General features: G+C 36.5%; 1 protein-coding gene across 1 annotated transcript; it reads right to left on the bottom strand.

Moving 5' to 3' along the window:
- Positions 1–7,941: 7,941 nt before the first annotated feature.
- Positions 7,942–8,532, bottom strand: LOC118486469 (agamous-like MADS-box protein AGL62). The gene has a single exon (XM_035982945.1). It carries the CDS (start codon positions 8,530–8,532, stop codon positions 7,942–7,944), a length of 591 nt encoding a protein of 196 aa, XP_035838838.1.
- Positions 8,533–20,351: the final 11,819 nt, after the last annotated feature.

Consider the following 20,351-nt stretch of genomic DNA (forward strand, 5'->3'; position numbering starts at 1 on the left):
AACTCAGATTTAAATAAATAGATTGTCTTTGTTTCTAGACTCCATCCTAACTTGATTTCCAGCAAGTAACAAGCAAAGCATCCTAAGCACCTGTCACATACATTTAATAGAGGTCAATACACATAGTGTAAAGGTGAGCATACAATTTTGATACTATAATAGAGTTCGAAATTATTTACGCATAACCATCATGTAACATGTAACAAAGTGAAGGCAAGTAGGTTATCGACAGAGAAATATGCACAGACGTCAATGCAAGTTGTAGAATACGCAACACATATCTCCACTGGGAGACGTGAAGTAAAGCCCTTAACAACCCCTGTCCACGACAGGTGCTGAGTGCAAACTATAGTACTACCGTTGCTAAGGTGTCCGACAACAATCACTGTGTTAACATATCATACAAGCATTCATCGAATAAAACGTAGCATGCAATAACGGTCAGCGTATAAATAGTGTTTGCGTTGTGCGTCGATTGTGATTTAGAATAAGTAACGTATGTAACACCCAAAAGTGCTTAAAGCAAAAAGGGTTCGAGCATACTCATATATAGCGTTTAAGTTAATAAACATTGCCTTGTATTGAAGGGAGCGCTGAGAGATTATCCTGAACAGTTAACGATAGCATAAACCAAGAACGACGCGTAAAAATGGTGAAATGTGACTATGTGTCGAGTGGAAATCCGATCGGATGGCCATTCGGTCGGATTGACACTCGTTTGAGAAGGTTGTGTTTGTGTATGATAGCTTTGAAGTTTTCGTTGTAGCATTTTGAAAACAGAGAAGTATCTCTACCCTACAGGTCGTCGATCGAACGGTCGTTAGATCGGATAGCGATTCGATTGGTAGGACACTTAGTGAGAACAAGTTCACAGAAGGATTGTCACTCGATTAGATAGCAATTCGATCGGTTGGCCATCCGTTAGAAACTGATATTCTTTGAAATTTATGAAAATGTTTAAGTGTTGAAGTTCCAAATGTCATTAATCGGATGGTCGTTCGATCGGATGACATTCCGATCGGACGGCAATCCGTTCGACCTTCAGAGCTTTGCAAGTTTCAAGAAAAAGTTTAAGTGTTGAATCAAGTGCAATCCGATCGAATTGCAGTTCGATCGGATGGCAATCCGATCGGACGGCAATCCGATCAGACGGCAATCCGTCCCAACGAATCTGATCATCTTGAACTTGATTATCTTGAAAAGTTTTGCGGTTCGCTCGAAATGGTATGACAACGTACTAAACAACGGAACCACGTCAAGTCAGAAATCATCCGATCGAACAGGAATCACCCAAATCCGACCAGTTAATTGTTCTTGACGGTTGTTCATGTTAAATCCAAAATCGGTTGTCTCGTTGATAGAAACCAGATCTCAAACAGACATACCACTAGAGAAGAGTAGAAGGCCTGAATGAGCTCAATTCTATCGGTTTTGAGTGCATTGAGTGTAAAAGAGTTGAAAGAAAGTACAAAACTATCTTTCAATCCGTTTGATCTCGAAAACGTTTAGATCTGTGCGAAATCGTTGTGAAATCGTGTGGAAATCCTTCAGATCTGAGTTATTGTTGGTGGAATGAGGTCAAAACTTGAATTTCATAAGAACTCCATGATGACTTCACCCTAGAACACCTCAAATCCGTTGGTTTCACGGTTAAAAGTTAAGATTCAAAGGTGAAAATGATGAAGAAGTGTGTGTAGATCATAGAAGTACAAGATTTAGGTTGAAAACTTACAAGAATCGTGAGAAATCAAGAGAAAGAAGGGCTTGAGTGTGCTGGCTGAGTGAGAGGGAGCTGTTGTGATGTGACAGGGGGTATTTATAGGTTGCCAAAAAGGGAAAGTGGAGTGTAAGGGGTGCAAGTGTCGGATCGGATGGCACCGTTCGGATGGCGCTTCGATCGGATGGCAATCCGATCGAATGGCTATTCGATCGATTGGCCATTCGATCAAAGTGTCCGACGAGTTGAGTTTCGGCATTTTGTTTCGCGTGTTGAGTGTTGCGATGCGTTTAAGCGGGTTTTGATTAAGCGATGCGATAGATTAATAATAACCACACAAATGCTATATCTAACATACAAACATCCTATTCAACTTGCGTTTAACGTTTGCAATTTAGTTGCATTACGATGAAGTTGAGATTGCGTTTCGATTAATTACCACATACATAAAGTAATCATGCACAGGTAACACATAAATAGCACACACACACACGTAAAACAATTGACAGAATCTATCAGTCAAGGCGCGAATGCAATTGCGATGTGATTAGCGATAAAGCGAATAAGCGATAAAACATGCGATAAGCATCGATTAAACCTCGATTATTAACAGATACTCCACATAATACAACTAAAGCGATAAAATAAAAAGATTCTATTACAAGTCAAAGAAGTCAAATCAGTAATTAAGCAAAGAGTGACAGATCGCAATTAGCAATCTTTTCTTCCCTTGACTTTGACCTGACTTTGACTTTGACTTTGTAACACGGGGTGTTACACATGCCTTGTCACATCTCGGCCGCGTAAAACAACAAACCGTGGCGGAAACGTCGGGGAGTGTCGTAACAGAATCATTGTTTCCCAACACATGGTGAATGAAGTTTTTTTTATTCCATTAATGAACTCATTGTTTTAATACAAACCAGATAAATACATAGTAGAATGCGTCAACAATCATCACATAGTAGAACCTAAAACATATGTAAAAATAAAACGTCAACATAAAAATGCCTGTGAGTGACATAGGTTTTGTGAATTAGATGCATGACTTTGGATAACACAAGAAAAGGTTTTATGTTTACAAAAAAATTGTCATGAATCCTTGTAAATAGTTTGGTTTCTAAACACATTGCTTTGATAAAAAGGTTTGTAGTATATGCAAAAATATATTTTAAAATAACTGGATAAATAGTATATCAAACTATACCTTAGTTTTGAAGTAGTTAAATAGATAGTATATCAAAATATACTTTGATTTAAGAATGAAAGCGTTGGTAGTATATCAAAATATACTTTGATTTGTGAAATAACAGTGTTGTTAGTATATCAAACTATACTTTGGTTTTGTAAATAGCATATCAAGCTATTCTTTGGTAAAAAATATCACATTGGGAGCATATCAACTATGCTTTGGATTTAGTACTATATCAAACTATACTTTGGTAAATAATAGCATATCAAACTATGCTTTGGTTTTGGAAACAACATAAGATAAGATTTTATGGCTTAATTGGAAAACATTTGCAATCTATACATTGGTTAACATGATATCACGTTGGCAGCATATCGAAATATGCCTTAGTGGTATACCGAAATATACCATAGATCGTGATTTGTGATTTGGCAACACATTGAAACCTAGTGTATCAAACTACACATTGGAGACTATAGAAATACCACAAAGGAAAATCTATTTGGTTTAAACTTTGGTTTTTGACATTCCATACAACAGGAATGGGGTGTCTAGTCCTATAGCACTATATCGTACTACCAATCGGCTTGATCATTGTTAATGAATGTATAAGTAACAATACGAACCAACAATAGTTTTACAAACTTTGAATATCAGTGTTTAAGCCAATGATAATAGTTCAAATCGTCAAAAGATAAGTACCATGCATGTGTAGTCATATAGTTGAAATCATGAAAATAATGAATAGATACATATGTTTCACCCCAAAACATTTGAAAGCGGTAAAAGAGGGGACTATGTACTCACTTGAGATGGCAAGTATCCTTGATTAGGTTACCTAACAAAGCTTAGGAAGTCAAGGAATCAAGTGGTACCTAGTATGGAATCACTATGTTAACAAATCAGCACCTAAATTGGGAGATCGGGTAGAATGAGGTCTCATAAACTAAATGAGTATTGGAACTCATGTGATATGGTTTAACAAAGCCTACATTCTGATTCAGAACCTACCCTAAGTGCTTATGAGCCGTTATGACCTATTAAGGTAGTTTACGCTACTTTAACGCGTCATTTGCGCGAATGCGTGTTCGAGACATCTAACTAGTCCTATGACAGTATTATATGATCTAACATGTTTAATAACATTCCATAATCAGTTTAAGTGTCAAAAATTAACTTACATATGTTTAAATTCAAATTATGCATGAAAAGGGCATTTTGGTCATTTTTCTAAGGCATATAAACTACCTATCATACATCTAATTAAGCAAAGTGACCATAAGGTATAACCTCGGAAGGTTATTTCCTATACAACTATGGTCACAAAATATGTTTGGCCGGATCCTAATGATTGACCAAACCTTTCACAGCCCAGCGTAACCGCATCATGATATAGTGCGCTTTGGCAGCCAGCACGCCCTCAGCGTCCGCCCCTCACGGTTTTAAAACACGTCACGATGGTGAAGGTATCCAGCCCCTTATAAGGATGCCTTTGTTCCCCTTCACAACCGATGTGGGATATCACAAAATGGGTCGTGTTCGAAAGTCTAAGCGGTTTTCAAGACCGCTTGACTTACGACCCTAAACAAGCACTACACTAAAAGTGATGAGTTAAACATGTTAAAACATGTTTAACTAAGTTAGAAAACTGATTTGATATCAAAACAAAGTGTTTTGATACTAGAAAATAGTTTCGTCGCAAAATGCACATAATCGTGCATTTTGACCGAAATTTTGACTCGTCACTTCGACTAATCAACGTGATAATTAGTAGGTATAGTCACAAGGGACTATAACCATAGTGATTACGCTCACGTTGCAAAGTTCACACGAACTTTGTCTTGACCAATTCATGGTCAAAGCAGAAAGTCATACATTGTTAGACTTTCTTGCTTGAATACATAACCAAGCATGGAAGATCATTTACAAAGGGTCCAAGCTTGGAAAGAGATCAAAGAAAACTGAAGTATGAAGCCTTCAACCAAGTGGGATAGCTTCAATCAGATCCAAGGTGAAAGAAATGAAGAATGAGCAAGTTAGAATGAGAAATTTCTTGGGTATTTATAGAAAATCAAGCTCCATTTGATCATTGCCAAGTGTTTGTGAGTTAATCAAGGCATGATCCTAGCCCTACACATGTTACACACTGATTTGGGGGCTTGGGGAACACTTAAACCAGCCCAAGGTATTGAAAAACTAGGATTAAAACTAAGGGAAACATGCTGTTTTGAAGATTCAAAGAATCTGCCCAGCTCCAGCTGTCACGGGCTACGAAGGATACAACCTCAGTCTTCGCGCCCAACGAGGACTTGCTGTCCAGAAGTTTTAAAGTTTGGTAGAACAGGCCCCTACATGCTATAAAGTGGATTTTTGATGTATTTAACCCCCGTTAACCCCATTTTAAGGCTCTACAATGATGTTAAAGCATAGGGGACATGAAATATGCTTGAAAACATTTCAGATGTCGGTTCGTTTGGTCATACGATGGTGTTATTTGGTTAATTATGATGAAGACTCGAACGGACGCGAAATCGATCCAAATTACGCGACGAATGGTATTTTTGCATTCCGATCATTAAAATAAAATATTTTAATGATTACAAAAATTTTTGGATGTCCGGATATGTTCAGAACGTAAGATATGCGCGTAAATGCAAACTTATGCACTTTTTGACGCTTTTAGTCCCTATTGATCAAATAAGCACATTTTCGAATACCGGACCCTTCAAAGCTTATTTCTAAGCTATGTAAAGGATATTAGGGTATGTTTAGCTTATGATCTTGTTCCAAAATGTTCGTTGCTACACGAATCGGCGGACTTTTGGCAGTTTGTTGCAAATAGTCTATGTGATCGAATAAACTTGTTTTTGACACACCAAACCCATTGAAACTTATTTTTAAGTTATGTAAAGGTTATTTAAGGTATGTTAAGCTTATGTCACTATTCCGGAGTGTACGTTGCATTAAACTGATTACGTTTGCGTAATAGTTTATGTAAAACTTCTAGAAAAGCTTCTTGAGAGTTCGAAATCATACGAGATTTGATATGTGTAATGTCATATGTAATTGTACAAATCCCTAGAATGAAACACAAGATTTCATTGGATTCTTGTTTGTATGACACTTGTGAAGGCACAAATGTCACATGCCTGGTGGGCACGACCCCGTGCCATAGCTTCTAATATTTTTATTTCATTGATTTGGATGTGGTCAGGGATTTGGTGAGTAGCGTCAATCCTTCTTTTTTGTATTTATGTTGGTTTTTGCTGTTATTTTGCTCCTTTTGTGCATTTAAGCTCTTTTGACCCTATTAATTAAAAAGGAACAAAGAAACAAACTTTTTCCAACATTAGACTTGAAAATGGGTTGATTTTGCGCCGTATTTAATATAATTCATATGTTGTATTTTAAGCACATCACTAGTTTTTAGGATAGAATATTAGTATTTTTATTATTTTTCTTCTTATGTGTTTGGTTATATATAGCCCTTCCAACCTTCCATTTGTTAATGAAAACACCCATTTGAAGACAACAATAACCACACCTAGTAAATCACAAAAATAACAAAGCTACTTATAATATTTGGGATGGTGAGATGTAGACAAAACTTGCCTCTATCCCTAGGGATAGAGAGACTGCTTTTAGAGCGACCCCCGACTCCAAAACAAACAACATACCAACACACCAACTCAAATAATCTCGAAATAAGAAGTCACCAATACCAAGAAAGTGATAAGAGAGTCATACAATATAATGTAAAATATGTATAATAGCATACAACATCATATGTGTATAAACAGAAGAAGCCAAACACCTGTAAAGTCACTTAAAGGATAAGAAAAACCTACGTCCCTAAATATACCTAAGACCCTACTGAAATATCCTCTAGAAGTCTTTAACCCTAATTCTACACCTCCACCAAGTCCTATATTTAACCCATTCGAAGACAATTGAAGCTTTATTATTTCTTTTGCATTTATATTTTATCACTAATAATACATACTACATACCAACAAAGTATTTGCTGAAAGGGGTTAGCAAGGGACCGTCATCCCCCGGACGGAATCATTCAAACGAAAAAGCTCCAGGAAAAGATCAATATGGATGATTCTGCGATGAAGCGGAGGGAAGTACTGTGTTTGGAGTGGTGATTCAAGCTAAACTCAAAGGAGGAAATAAGATTAAATTTGCATCTTATTTGCTGAAAATTTGCAGCGTTAAAGCCTTGAAAATTGATTGAATTTTTAGTATATATGCAATATAAATACTCAAGCAATGTTTAGAAATAAATCCAGAATTAATTTTTAAGATGAAAAATCTAGTCCCGGTAAAACAATGCTTTGAATAAACACTATATCATGTTAGCATTAAAGGTTTATAATTCTCACTTTTACTTTCAAATTGTTATTATGAAATAGTTTATAAAACAAGTTCAAGTTGTTATGTTTGAAACTAGGTCGTTTATCTATGTATTTTGCTTTTGTTTTCTCTCTTGACTTTCTTTTTCAGCAGGGTTATTTTATTAACAATCCCTAGCTTAGATTTATAGATCATGTTCAGATATTGACATACCATTGATAGAGTATATAACACAGACCTGAAAAAAAATTGTAAGTTATTGAAGCTGTGAGGTTTAGTACTGTTTAAATCACAAATAATAGGTTTAGACTAGTAAAACTCGAAAGAAACTACACATTGATAGCTAAAACACAAAAACATATCCAAGATATTGCTTGTTCTACAGATTTGGAATAAAAAATAAAGGAACTTTTATAACAAAAGGAAGATTTAATCTTTCGCAATCGCAGCAGCCAGAGGAGTCCACATAGTTGTATTGAAATAGAACCTGAAGAGATGAACATTTGGGGTTTAGAACTTAAAACTGATGAGCTAAAGATGAAAGAACTTTTTTAAGGAGTTTACAGGTACTTCATATTCCATTTATTGGAGATTAAAATACACTATTATTCACTTAATTTGGTGAAATTTGTATAGTTTAATGGACCTTGAAATTTAAAACAACTAACCTGTCTCAACGACTAACATGTCCATTTCCCATATTGAATCCATGAGTCATTGTTAGTACTGAATCCAATAATTGAGTGTAGCCTCCTTCAATACCATTAGCACCTGAAACGGGAACTATAGGCAATTGGTTAGCTGCCACAATCCTCTTCTTCTGTTCCTCAATTTCGTTTTTCAGCCACTCCATAGCCCGCTTCAACTGCTCCAGCTCTTGTAATCCTTGGTTCTCTAATGGAGCCTCCCATGGATGATTACCTATGCCTTGTTTGCTAATATTTGTAAGTTCCTCACTTTTGTTCTTCTCAACCTCCAGTTGAGTAAGCACATAGGTGAGTTGCCTACTGAGTTCATAAATATTTGTATTTCGATATGCTTCAACAAGCTGGGAGTTGCTAGAACTTGGTTGTGAAGTTTGTGTGAGGAAACGATCACCAATTATCTCTACAGACGGATGACCAAAGGAGTATAGTTTTCCGCTTGGAGAGAAAACGATGATTGCGATTTCTGCTCCACACAAAATAGAAAGCTCACTTGCTTTCTGAAACAAGGTAGGTCGGCGTTTAGCGAATGTAACATTTAAGTTGTTTTCATTCTCCATTTTTTCCATTTTGATCTTTCGACGACCATTGCCCTTGTTGGGTTTCATTGTAGGATGAAGCAACGAAAGTAATATCAGAATTTTATTTGGTTTTTATGATGAAAATGTACAAAGTTCTAGGATATTTAAAGGCATCATCTTGCCCTAGAAATTGGACCATGAGCTGGACACAGTAATGATACATGATACGAGTAAATGTATTCCCATTTAGGTTTCTCTGATATTTCAAATGAAAATTTATTTCAATACAGTTAATGATTTTCCTTATGAATACTGATATGGTTCATGAACATGTTTGTAAAAATTTGTTAGGTTTTAATATGTTGTCTTAACAACGGCTAGAATAATCAATATATAAAAATTGTTTTATCCCAACCTAATATTTAATTACAATTTGCACTTATACAACATTAAATAGGGGATGGTTCAAATGAAAAACAACTTTTAACGCAAAAACTCGAAAACTAAATAAAAAGCCTAAAAAACACACCAATTTTTTTTTTTTTTTTTTGCAATTTTTTTCTAAAAAATCGCTAGTTTTTGTATATAAAAAAACTTTTTTTCAAAAAAAAAAAAAAATTGTGGTGCACATGTGTAATAAATAGTACACACATGTGCACTACACAATTTATTATTTTTTTTTTTAGAAAAAAAGTTTTTTTTTTGTATACCTTAAATAGCAAAAATTGGTATGAAAAAAATATTGGTATGTTTTTTAGGCTTTTTAGTTAGTTTTCGAGTTTTCGTGTTAACTAGCGGTTTTTATTTGAACCTTCCCCACATTAAGTAATATACACATATATAGTTATAGTTTATTGGGTTAAAAATGTAAAAAAAGCTGTCACCAAGTATACATAGATATATACGTTTGAATGTGCATAAAAATGCTTTGATATATTAAACATTAAGTTTGTATTTATTTATTTATTTAGTTTTTTAATCTCTAGTAGATGCATTTTAGGTACATTCATGATTGTCAAATTTTAATATTTGGTTAACCCATTTATAAGAGCTAAAGTGTTTAGACTTGTTTTGGACCTTCAGTTATCTTCTAAGTTGATTTTCTTGTAACACATTCAAATATTTTTCTACTCTTAGTTCAATTATATTTGAACTCAAGGACTATGGAAATATCAATTTCCAATATAAAGGTTTTAAACTGTAAATGTAAGTCTCTTACATGTTCACTATTAATACATGCTTCTTTTATATTAATTATGTATTAATGCTTATGTTGTTTTATGACGTGATGATGTAATACATTATACACTGCTTTGTTAGTTAAATTTGTATTTGCGTATCTAAGATCAATTATGCGATCTTTCTTTTGTATAACATGTTATCCAACGCAACATAAATAAATTATTTAGGGCGAAAGACTTTTTCTAAGCTCCCTTATGCTTTTTCTTCCTGCCCGCAGTAGTATGTGACAACTAACAATTTTCTGGTTAGGTTAGGTTAATCTGTACAACCTTATCACTATTTATTAATAGTCTCAACGCTCTGACGATAATGTAAATTTGGGAAATAAATGTCGTTTTTTCAATTTCGTTACGCCTTTTTTAAAAACGTTGCCCCTATAAGGATTTTCTAGATCCGCCACTAGTAGCAATGTCCGGGTCAATGCATGGAATTGCATTTGATAACCACTAAATATATATTTTATCATGTTGCGGTGTAAGTGTTTATGCAATGAAGAGAGTTGACGGAATCCATTATTTCAAATGGTCTCACGATTTCAAAAATCTACCTCAACGGGACGTGTGTGCATCCTCCAAGAAGAATATTATCCACATAGGGAAATATGGAATGGTAGAATACTTGGAGCTTTAATTGAAATACGAGTACTGGAAGATGTTTATCAATGTCATGTCAAGTGTCAGTGTCAAAACTTGAAAGTTCAGCTTATAACCAAGAAGATGCTGGTGGTTATGACGTCCAAATGACATTAAGAAGTTACGATTCAAGATGATTTAACAAGACTGTTGTGAATCACAAAAGTGTTGTATTATGATTCAGAATTGTTGAACTTGTGATTGTGTTGGAAGATAGAATGCCGACTAAGATTCTCCATCCTATGGGGTTGGTTAATTTATTGGAGGAGAATGACATCCACAGATCAAACAAGATGTCTATATTTTATTAGACCCACCACCCTCTGAGACATCGATGAAGCATTAAAGTTACATTGTGTCGTTCGTGTATGTTTGGGTTTTAAAATACACGTTTTGATTTTAAAATACATGTCCGAAGCAACTAGGAGATCTGCTAGAAATGAAGACCGAAGACTAAGACTACCAGCTCTATCCAAGGGGTAGTTTGTAGATACATTTTTATGTCTATGGCTGACAGATCGACAGGTATTTGGTGTTTAGATGTCGTATGATGTCTAGAATAGGTATGTATGTATAGGTGTTACATATGTAACAGGTTGATGTTACTTATGTAAACCCTAGTTAAGATGTTAGCTACGGAAGACTCAATTACTATGAGTATCTAGTTGTTGAGAACATGTGGGTTTTGCAATTCTTCAATTGCTTTGTAGAGTCCTTAGCGATTGAGACCTACATCGATATATACACATACCCAGACAATCACATAAGAACTTTTCCTGATCCTCTGTGTAAAATTCTCTTATAGAGTGTGTTAGATCCAAATAGTTCGTGAACATGTTTTGATTAATGAAATTGAGTTGAAAAGTTAGGTAGATTCTTGGATTATAGACGTATGCGTTGATATGGATTCCAGTGTATTTACACATAGTACACATAGCAGTTGTGTACACCTGATCCGATTCACAGACGTACACGGCCAACAGTGGGGTTTTATTGGTGGTACGAAGGTGGTTGTTCAAGGTGAGATGAATGGACGAGAGAGAAGAAAGAGAGGATACGAGAGATAATAGTGACCTTACCGATTCTACAGTACCGGTGGGGCGGTGACCGGCCGGTGGTGGAGGTGGTGATGACGTTACTCGGCGCCGGTGGAAGTTGTATTGTTACTGTTCTGCTAAACGTAGGTGGGGAGAGAAAAAGTCAAAGAGATGTTAAATCAAAATTCATATGTATGGAAATAAATGTGAGACAAATCTTTTTGAAAAATCCTTACCAATTCAATGCAATTTAATGTGTATGCTATGCAATTAGAGACTTGAGAAGCTATACGTAGGTATGCTATACCATTAGAGACGTGACAAGTTATTCTGATGGAAACATAATAAAACACGTGAAAACTATATATGGCCACAAATTAAACATGCATGGCGAAATTAATTCACATCATTGAAGGTGGAGTTGATAGAAAATAGTAGATTGTGGTTTTAAAAACTGAGACACTACGGCCAAAGGTGGCCAGTATGTTTTTTTGTGGCAACTTCTAATGGTCACGTGCATTTTAATGGGTCTAGGCTAGAGTTACAAGTGACTATTGTTGCTGAAGATTTTATAGGGTGCTAAGGTTTTGTGGTGCAGGAGCTTGTTGTGGTGGAAACTAGTGTTCACTAACAACCATAGTCAGGCGTAACCTAGGAGATGCTAGTTGCGGTGGAAACTACTGTTTACTAGCGACCATGTCAAGGTGTTAAGAGATTATATTAGACTAAAGGGTATGGAGAGGATGGGCTTGGAGGGGATGAGCCGCCACGTAGGCGCCACGTAGGCTCGGCTTGAAGGGGATGAACCTAGGGGGGGTGGGTGATGAACCCCTTTATATATATATATATATATCTATATGTATGTATGTATAGATGTATGTGTGTTAGGAGAGAGGAGAGAGGCACGGCTAACCCGGCTGTGGGGAGCCGCTTGAGCCGGGCCGAACATGAGGGGGGTGGTGTGGGGGACCGGCGCCGGTCCTAGCCGGGCCTCAGCCGGCCCCCATACCCATTAGTCTTATTAGGAATTAAGTAGGAGTACAAAAAATACAGTTTGTTTGTGGCACATAGTGTGCATGTTGTCTTTTTGAAACACATATTATGCTAGATGATGTCCTTGAAACCTATAATTATTGATGTGGATCATTTGAATAAGTCGATTAGACACAAACTTGTAACTAGTATGATAAGAAGAATTGCCTTTGGTGTTCGGCATGTTTTATATTCTTGCTTGCGAGTCACTTGTATTTCTTAGAATTCCTGTTAATAAGAAAATAGAATTTGGTATTTTTAGGTTGAGATCTTATACCACGCTTAGGGGGTTCTTGTTGGTTTGTGTTTTTTGTTATGGTTTGTGTTTATGTTTTTTGTTTATGTTCTTGCTGGATGTGGAAGTGCTTTCTAAATTGTGTTTATTTGTCTGCTTGTGGGATTTTTATTTAAATGTGAGATACTCAAACATGGTCCTTTTACTAACACGTCATTATAGTAAACAATCTCTTGAAAACATAAAGTAAATATTGAAATGTTTAAATTATATCTTATCAAATGCTTCATGAAACAAACAAAATATTGAATCCCTTGTGATCATTAAGGATTTAAAATACTTTTTTTTTCACTACAAATGGGTAACAAAATATGATTTTGATTGAATCAAAACAAACTTGTCAACAAAGAAAAGAGAAAATTACAAAACCATCCTTTATGTTTGCAAAAAATAAGATACATGCTTTATGTTTAAAAGTTGTTGAAACCGTTAATCCTTTCACATCTGAAATACAAGGGTTCGTTAAGTAATTAGTATAAAGATAGTTTAAGTTAGAATTAAAGGTTGTAATAAAATAAAAGGGCCAAAGATGGAAAGATGGAAGATTGTAGCCAACTCAATCAAAGGATACGCCTCCTTTTGGAGTCGCACCTGTTGATTGCGACAACAAAGGGAGAAGTGGGAAACACACCTCTTCATACACTCTCAACCACAAGTTCGAGAGACTTACCTATTCTTGAAGAGACACGTCTATTGAATCACAACATTTAGTTTAGTATAAATAGGGTATCAATTCTAATTTGTAAAACCCTAATCAATTCATTGTATCCGGAGATTCAAGTTATATTCAAGTTCAGTTTATTGGATTGTTCTAGAGATCAAAGTTCACGTTCTGGGAAATAATTGGTATCAGAGAATCATGAATCATCAGGATGCCTAGATCAGGATGCTCTAGGCATCCTAGGACATATTCACTATTAGGTTTTATCATTCTAATTTTAAATTCGTAAGTTTCATCTTTTTCGGTTAGTTATCGAACCAGTCTTAGAAATCTAGGGTTTTGATTTCGGGGTTTAGTGCGAATTAGTTAGTTATAGCTTTTTGGTTATTACACGTAGGGGTTATATGTGAGTTAAGGGTTCAAAGGTTTATTGAAATGGAGAATGTCAAAGTTACCAGTACAGGAGTTCGTATTAGTGGTCAGGAAATTCAAAAACAAAAAATAAGGATGTTGTTTGTAAGTTTTGTTAAAGTGAAAATTGTTCTGTCAGAAATCATGTTAGCGGCAACCGGACCAACACCACAAATTGTAATCCAAAAGGAAGGAAGTTCTCTTTCCTAATTTTGAAACCAACAAATTATACAGTTTGGGAAATTGGCATAAAAACAATTTTAGAAGGGAATCGACTTTGAGAAACTATTGAACCAGGAGAAAGTACACATCTGGATGTTAGGAAAGATAAGTCGGAAATTGCATATTTGTTCAAAGCAATACCAGAAGATGTTGCATTGCAAGTTGCAAGTTGGGACAATTCAAAAACAAGATACGTTAGAGATGATCGGGTACAAAAAACACGTTTGCATACACTCATGTCAAAGTTCGAGTTGTTGCAAATGAGGGAAGACCAGGTTGTGGACTCTTTCTCCACAAAGATAAAGGGTTTTACCACCCGGGCAAGTGAATTTGGATTAACACTTAGTCAACCAACTCTGGTACGTAAACCCTTAAATGCAATGCCAGATGATTTTGCTAGATTGTCACCTCCATGGAACCATACTCCGATCTAGATACGATGATGCTAGAAGAAGCAGTCGAAAGATTAGACGTACCAAGAAAGGCTAAGGTTAAAGAAAGGAAGGCCAGGAGAGAGTCAAGACAAATTAATGTTTACATATTATGACAACAATTCTGGTAGAGGAAGACATTTTGGAAACCCGCATAGTAAGTTCTACTAATAATAGGAAGTTTGGAAGGACCCAAACAGACCGAAGCAAGATCCAGTGCTTTAAGTGTCAAAAGTTTGGACACTTTAATAAAGACTGTCCTGAGAAAAAGTCGTACAAGAACACTCAAATCTTGTCAAGGAAGTCGAAGCACCTGTATTGCTAACGACAATACAGGAAGAAAATGTTGTTCAAGAAGGATTCTACTAAACAAAGAACACATAGAACCAGCAAGGTATCCCACAGAAGATGAAAGTCTATGGTACTTAGACAATGGGGCAAGCAACCACATGATAGGTGTGCGAAGGCACTTCAAAGAGTTAGATGATAAGGTGACAGGTCAAGTACATTTCAGAGATAGGCCGCACGTGGAGATTAAAGGCATAGGTTCAATACTGTTGGAATGTCTAAACCAGGAACAAAAGCTTGTTTCTCATGTATACTACATTCCATGTGGTAAATGCAACCTCAGAAAACTTACAGAGATCTATTGCAAAGTAGTTATGGACAGAGAGTTAGTAACACTCCGCAACAGAAATAGAAAGTTACTAATGCGAGTCAGTAGAATAAAGAACTGGCTGTACAAAGTCAAGTTGAAGATTGGAAGGCCAATCTGCCTGCTTTCAAACACATAAGATTTAGCATGGTTATGGTTTGTGAGGTTAGGTCATTTATACTTTGATGCTATTAAAGAAATGACTCAAAATAACTTGGTACATGGAATTTCTCAAATAAGTCATGCTAGTCAAATATGTGACGCATACTTATTGGGGTAACATAGTAGGAATCCGTTTCCGAGTCAGCCAAAATTTAGATCTTTAAAGCCTCTGGATTTACTCTATGGAGATTTGTGTGGTCCTATATCCCCACCAACACATGCTAGGAAGATGTACATATTTCTACTTGTAGACGACTATACTCGCTACGTTTGGGCATATCTACTAGCTTCCATTGATCAAGCATTTGAAAGTTTCAAGCAGTTCAAAGAAAAGGTGGATACATAATTGCGTGCCAAGTTAAAGATTCTAAGGTCAGACACAGGAGGAGAATTCACATTAGCTAAATTCAACAAGTATTACAAAGACAACGACATATCAAGACAGCTTACAATGTCGTATTCCCCATAACAAAATGGAGTAGTGGAAAGAAGGAACATGACACTGAAGAGATGACCAATTCACATTATGAACTACTCGCAGTATGCTCAAGGCAATGAACATGCCATGAAAAATTTGGGGTGAAGCTATATAACATACGATATCCGTACTAAATAGGGTTCCAACCAAAGATTTGGTGAACAAGACACCATATAAAGCATTGAAAGGAAGAAAGCCAAATCTGTTATGTGTTTTAGATGTTAACATAACATGTTTTCATGTCATACATATCAATCATGCATATCATACATTTAATTTGCCGCGATTCTAAACAATTTAAACAATGCGTCAAAATAATCAGTAAACTTAATGGTTAGAATAGTTGTGTCAGCACAACCCTAGTACTCAGCTACATGGTAGACTTAGGACCCGACATAAAAATATATCAAATCCCAATTGGGAAAAAAGGATAATTATTAACACTTTCCTAAAATTTAACTTGCTTTAAAAGTGTCCGAATCGGACCATAAATGACAATTTTCCGTATAATTCAGCATTGGTAATTTATACTAAGTCCAAAAGTGATATTAAAACATCAAAAACAACTTAAAAAGTATCGGGGATATCATTAATACACAAGATCACACCATACCGTATACGCTACACAACTTAACCTTTTAGCGAACTGCCAATGAAACAAGCACCAAACAATTATCTGAACACTATTAAGACACCAAATATGAACTAGTTAGTAATACTTGGACATCATAAGACTAGTTATTATCATTAAACACCTTATTACACATCAAAACCCCTAATACACTTTAACCCCTAACTAAACCCTTAGTTTCCAACTATATAAACTAACGACACTTGAAATCAAACCAAGACCCCCCCCCCTAAGGTTAACGGACACATGTGGGGCCCCCAAGCCCACATGTTGCCTCATGTTGTTGGGTGGATATTTGGTGGGTTAAAGAATTGTATGAAGGTGTGAGTGCATAATATCTATCACTTCCATCAATCACGTATCGTAGCTTAATCAGATGAAACAAGACTGGTGCTGAGCATAGCAAAAGACAAAGTTAATACATGTTATAGTCCATTCGGACGAATGGACATACAGTTCATACGGACGAATGCATGTTCAGTCCATCCGTAAACTATTTAGGTGTGTAAGAGTCCATCCGTCCGGATGGAGGCCATCCGCTAGTCTGATTGGTCCGCATGGAGTGTGCCTATAAATAGAAGTGTAGGGTCTTATCATTTGACAAATTTTTGCTGACTTGAGAGGGGAGACTCACCCAGGCTCTCTACTCATACTCTAGTTGAGAACCTGTCTGAGAACGGATTTCCACCGAAGAGATGATGACCGATTCACGGGTTGAACATGAAACTCCATCAAGAAAAGTTGAGTCTGATCAAATGGGGTGATTCCCATCCGATCGACTGAGCTGGACTTGGTACAGTTTCCGTTGTTTGACACGCCGTCATGCCGTCTCCGTCAAAGCTCAAAACTTTTAACTTAGAAAACTTTGTGAAATTTTCAAAACATCAGATCGCCGATCGAAGAGCCATCCCATCGGATGACCATCCGATCGAATGACTATTCGACCAGGTGACTTATCTTTTATAACTTTCAATACTTAAACAATTTGACCAAAGCTTTAAACTACCCAATTTTCACTCGAATAGCCATCCGATCGAATGGCCATCCGTCCGGATGACCATCTCATCGAATGACTTGATTTATACTACAACGAAAACATAAAAAGTTTCAAAACGATTAACAAACACACACACCCAATCGAATGACCAACCGTTCGAATGGGATGACCACCTGATCCAATGTTCTCATCCGTTCGACTCACCATCCGACACTTATCTCATTCGATGCACTGGTTACACGTTCTTTAATGCTTACGCTATCGTTCTATGCTTAGGCTAACTCCGACGCGCTCCCTTCAATCCAAGTACTGTGTTTACTAGCTAAACACGCACTGTGAGTATACTCGAACCCTTTTTCGCTTAATCGCACTTTTGGGTGTTACATACGTTCTTTGTATCAAAACACAACGTAAACACTTTTAAACGCTAATCGCTCTCACATGTTATACGTGACCCGATGAATGCTTGTATGTAACGTTTACACAATAATTGTTGCCTAACACCTTATCAACGATAGTACTATAGTTTGGACTCAGAACCTGTCATGGACAGGGGTTGTTAAGGGTTTTACTTCACATGGTCACAATGGTTATAATGTGTTGCACATTCTACACTCGCAGTCATGTCGGTTGGATATGTGGTCGATAGCTTACTTGCTTCACATTTCTACGTGTTACATGCTGGTTAAGCGTAAACGCTTTCTCATACTATATGCTATGAAACTTGTGTACTCACCTTTACATTTTATGTATTGACTTTATTTTAACGTATGTGACAGGTTGATATGATGCTATGCTTTGTTTGATAAATCGAGTAGGAGGTCTAGAAACTTCGTTAAATAAATCTGAGTTGTCGGAACAGTTATTTGTTTTTGAGAATATTATCTGTAATGACTATTTATGCTTTATATGTTAATGGTATAGGACATTAATGATAAATATATTGTCACTAATAGTTGTTATCGATTCTCTTGGACAATCTGTTTCGCTTAGTGCCACGCCCCGATGTTTCCACCATCGGTTGAGGTGTGACAATACGTGAATTATTTGTGACCAAACCTGACCTGTAGTGGTAACCATAATAGGACGTGGTTGACCAGCAAACCTAACCAAGTAAACTGTCTTCCGAGAACACAGAGGTGAGTTCACAACTTTTACTAAAAGCATGTGTTCCCGGTGGTTGGGAAACATAACGAACAATGCTATCTCCTTGTGTGGCATACAAACAACGCTACCTCCTTGTCTGGGGTACAAACATACTTTTCTCCCCTTGTGTGGGACGCTCAGTTAATTACTATTTATATTACATGCAACAAGTGTACTAAACGAAACTCTATCAAGAAAGTCCCTACTAACGATACCGATTAGTCGCTGGGGCCGGGCGAACGGGTTATTAGTTGATAGCGCTATTTAGGTTTCACCAACCTCACACCGTGCCCGTAGAGGACAGGCGTGAACTAATAGACTCAGGCAAAACCCGTTAATGATGATAGACATTGACAACACGGTGCAAACAAACAGAAGTCACAGAGTATTCGGTATAAAGCAATTTAGTAGCTTACATATGGGGTAGTTCCCCATGGCATGATATAAATGAGTAACTTAACTACATAAACAAGTTTTTTGGAATTAAAACTGCATAAACTGGTGAACTCGCCAACTTTATGTTGACACCCTACTGCATGCTTTGAAGGTACAAAGTTACTTAGGAGCTTGCAACTTGGGGATGTGTAGTGGACGTGTAAACACGTGTGTTGGGTTCTTTAATAACCATGAACTATGAACTTATGTTTAAACCATTTTACCTATGCTTCCGCTACTTACTTAAATTGTTGCTTTGAACTTAAGAACTTTTGGACTTAAACTTTAGTGGTCCACTATGTAACGCCCTGCGTCCCTAAACTTTTATCATTTTAGCAAGATTAGTCCTTGTTGTTTCTAGTGATACTTTTGAGTCTTAACTGTGTGGAACTTGACAAGGTGAATCTTGATACTTTGAATCTTGACTGTTGTGATATATGAAACAATGTGAATGAGAAACTTGAGACTTGAAAGTTGAAACTTGATACTCGATACTTGAAACTTGATACTTAATACTTGACACTTGATACTTGATATTTGACTCTTGATACTTAATGAACGTGATTCTTGATATTTATGGAACGAGAAACTTTGATACCTTGTTAAATAAGAAACTTGAAACTTGATACTTACCAGCTAGCTTATACGTAGACTTGAAATATGGAAACTTTTGTGTTAGTTACACAATCTTATCATGTGATGATATCACACAATAATACGCAACACAAAACTTAATCTAGCTCGCAAAACGAACCAAAATCAGAAAACTAGCAAATGAGTATTGGCTGTCCGAATGGACATCCGATCGGATAGTCATTCGATCAGCAGTCATCCGATCGAACACCCCCACCGCCTTACTCTCCCTCTCACACTATAATTCCCGCTGTCACATCACAATTCACAATTCACTGACGTGACAGCCTCGTCCGACCAAGAAGCTTCCAACTCGTTCCAAGGCACTTTTCTTTAGATTTCAAGCGATTCTTGTAAGTTTTCTCCATGAATCTTGTAGTTCTATCATCATTAAAAAATTCCCCACCATTCCTTCCTTCAAAATAACTGGTTTCCTCCACGAAATCACTCGATTTGGAGTCTTAAAGGTGACATCATCATGGGTTGCTGATGTAATCGGTGAATGACATCATCTCATCGGGAATGGTGCAGATCCACCTGTATTCTACACGTTTAAACACAAATCTATGCAAAACCTTAACATTTTCTCAAAGGAAATTCATACTTTCAACTTTTCTTCAAACTTTCTTAACTTTTTACTCAAATTGGTGGAATCTGAACCCAAACAGTCCTAGGACTTGTTCCTTAGTCTGGAGTCGGTTCGATAACGAATTCCCACCGAAGAGATGACCGATCTATGGGTCATACATGAAACATCG

Source organism: Helianthus annuus, chromosome 14, assembly GCF_002127325.2.
Source record: "Helianthus annuus cultivar XRQ/B chromosome 14, HanXRQr2.0-SUNRISE, whole genome shotgun sequence".
In the NCBI taxonomy this organism is placed as follows: domain Eukaryota; kingdom Viridiplantae; phylum Streptophyta; class Magnoliopsida; order Asterales; family Asteraceae; genus Helianthus; species Helianthus annuus.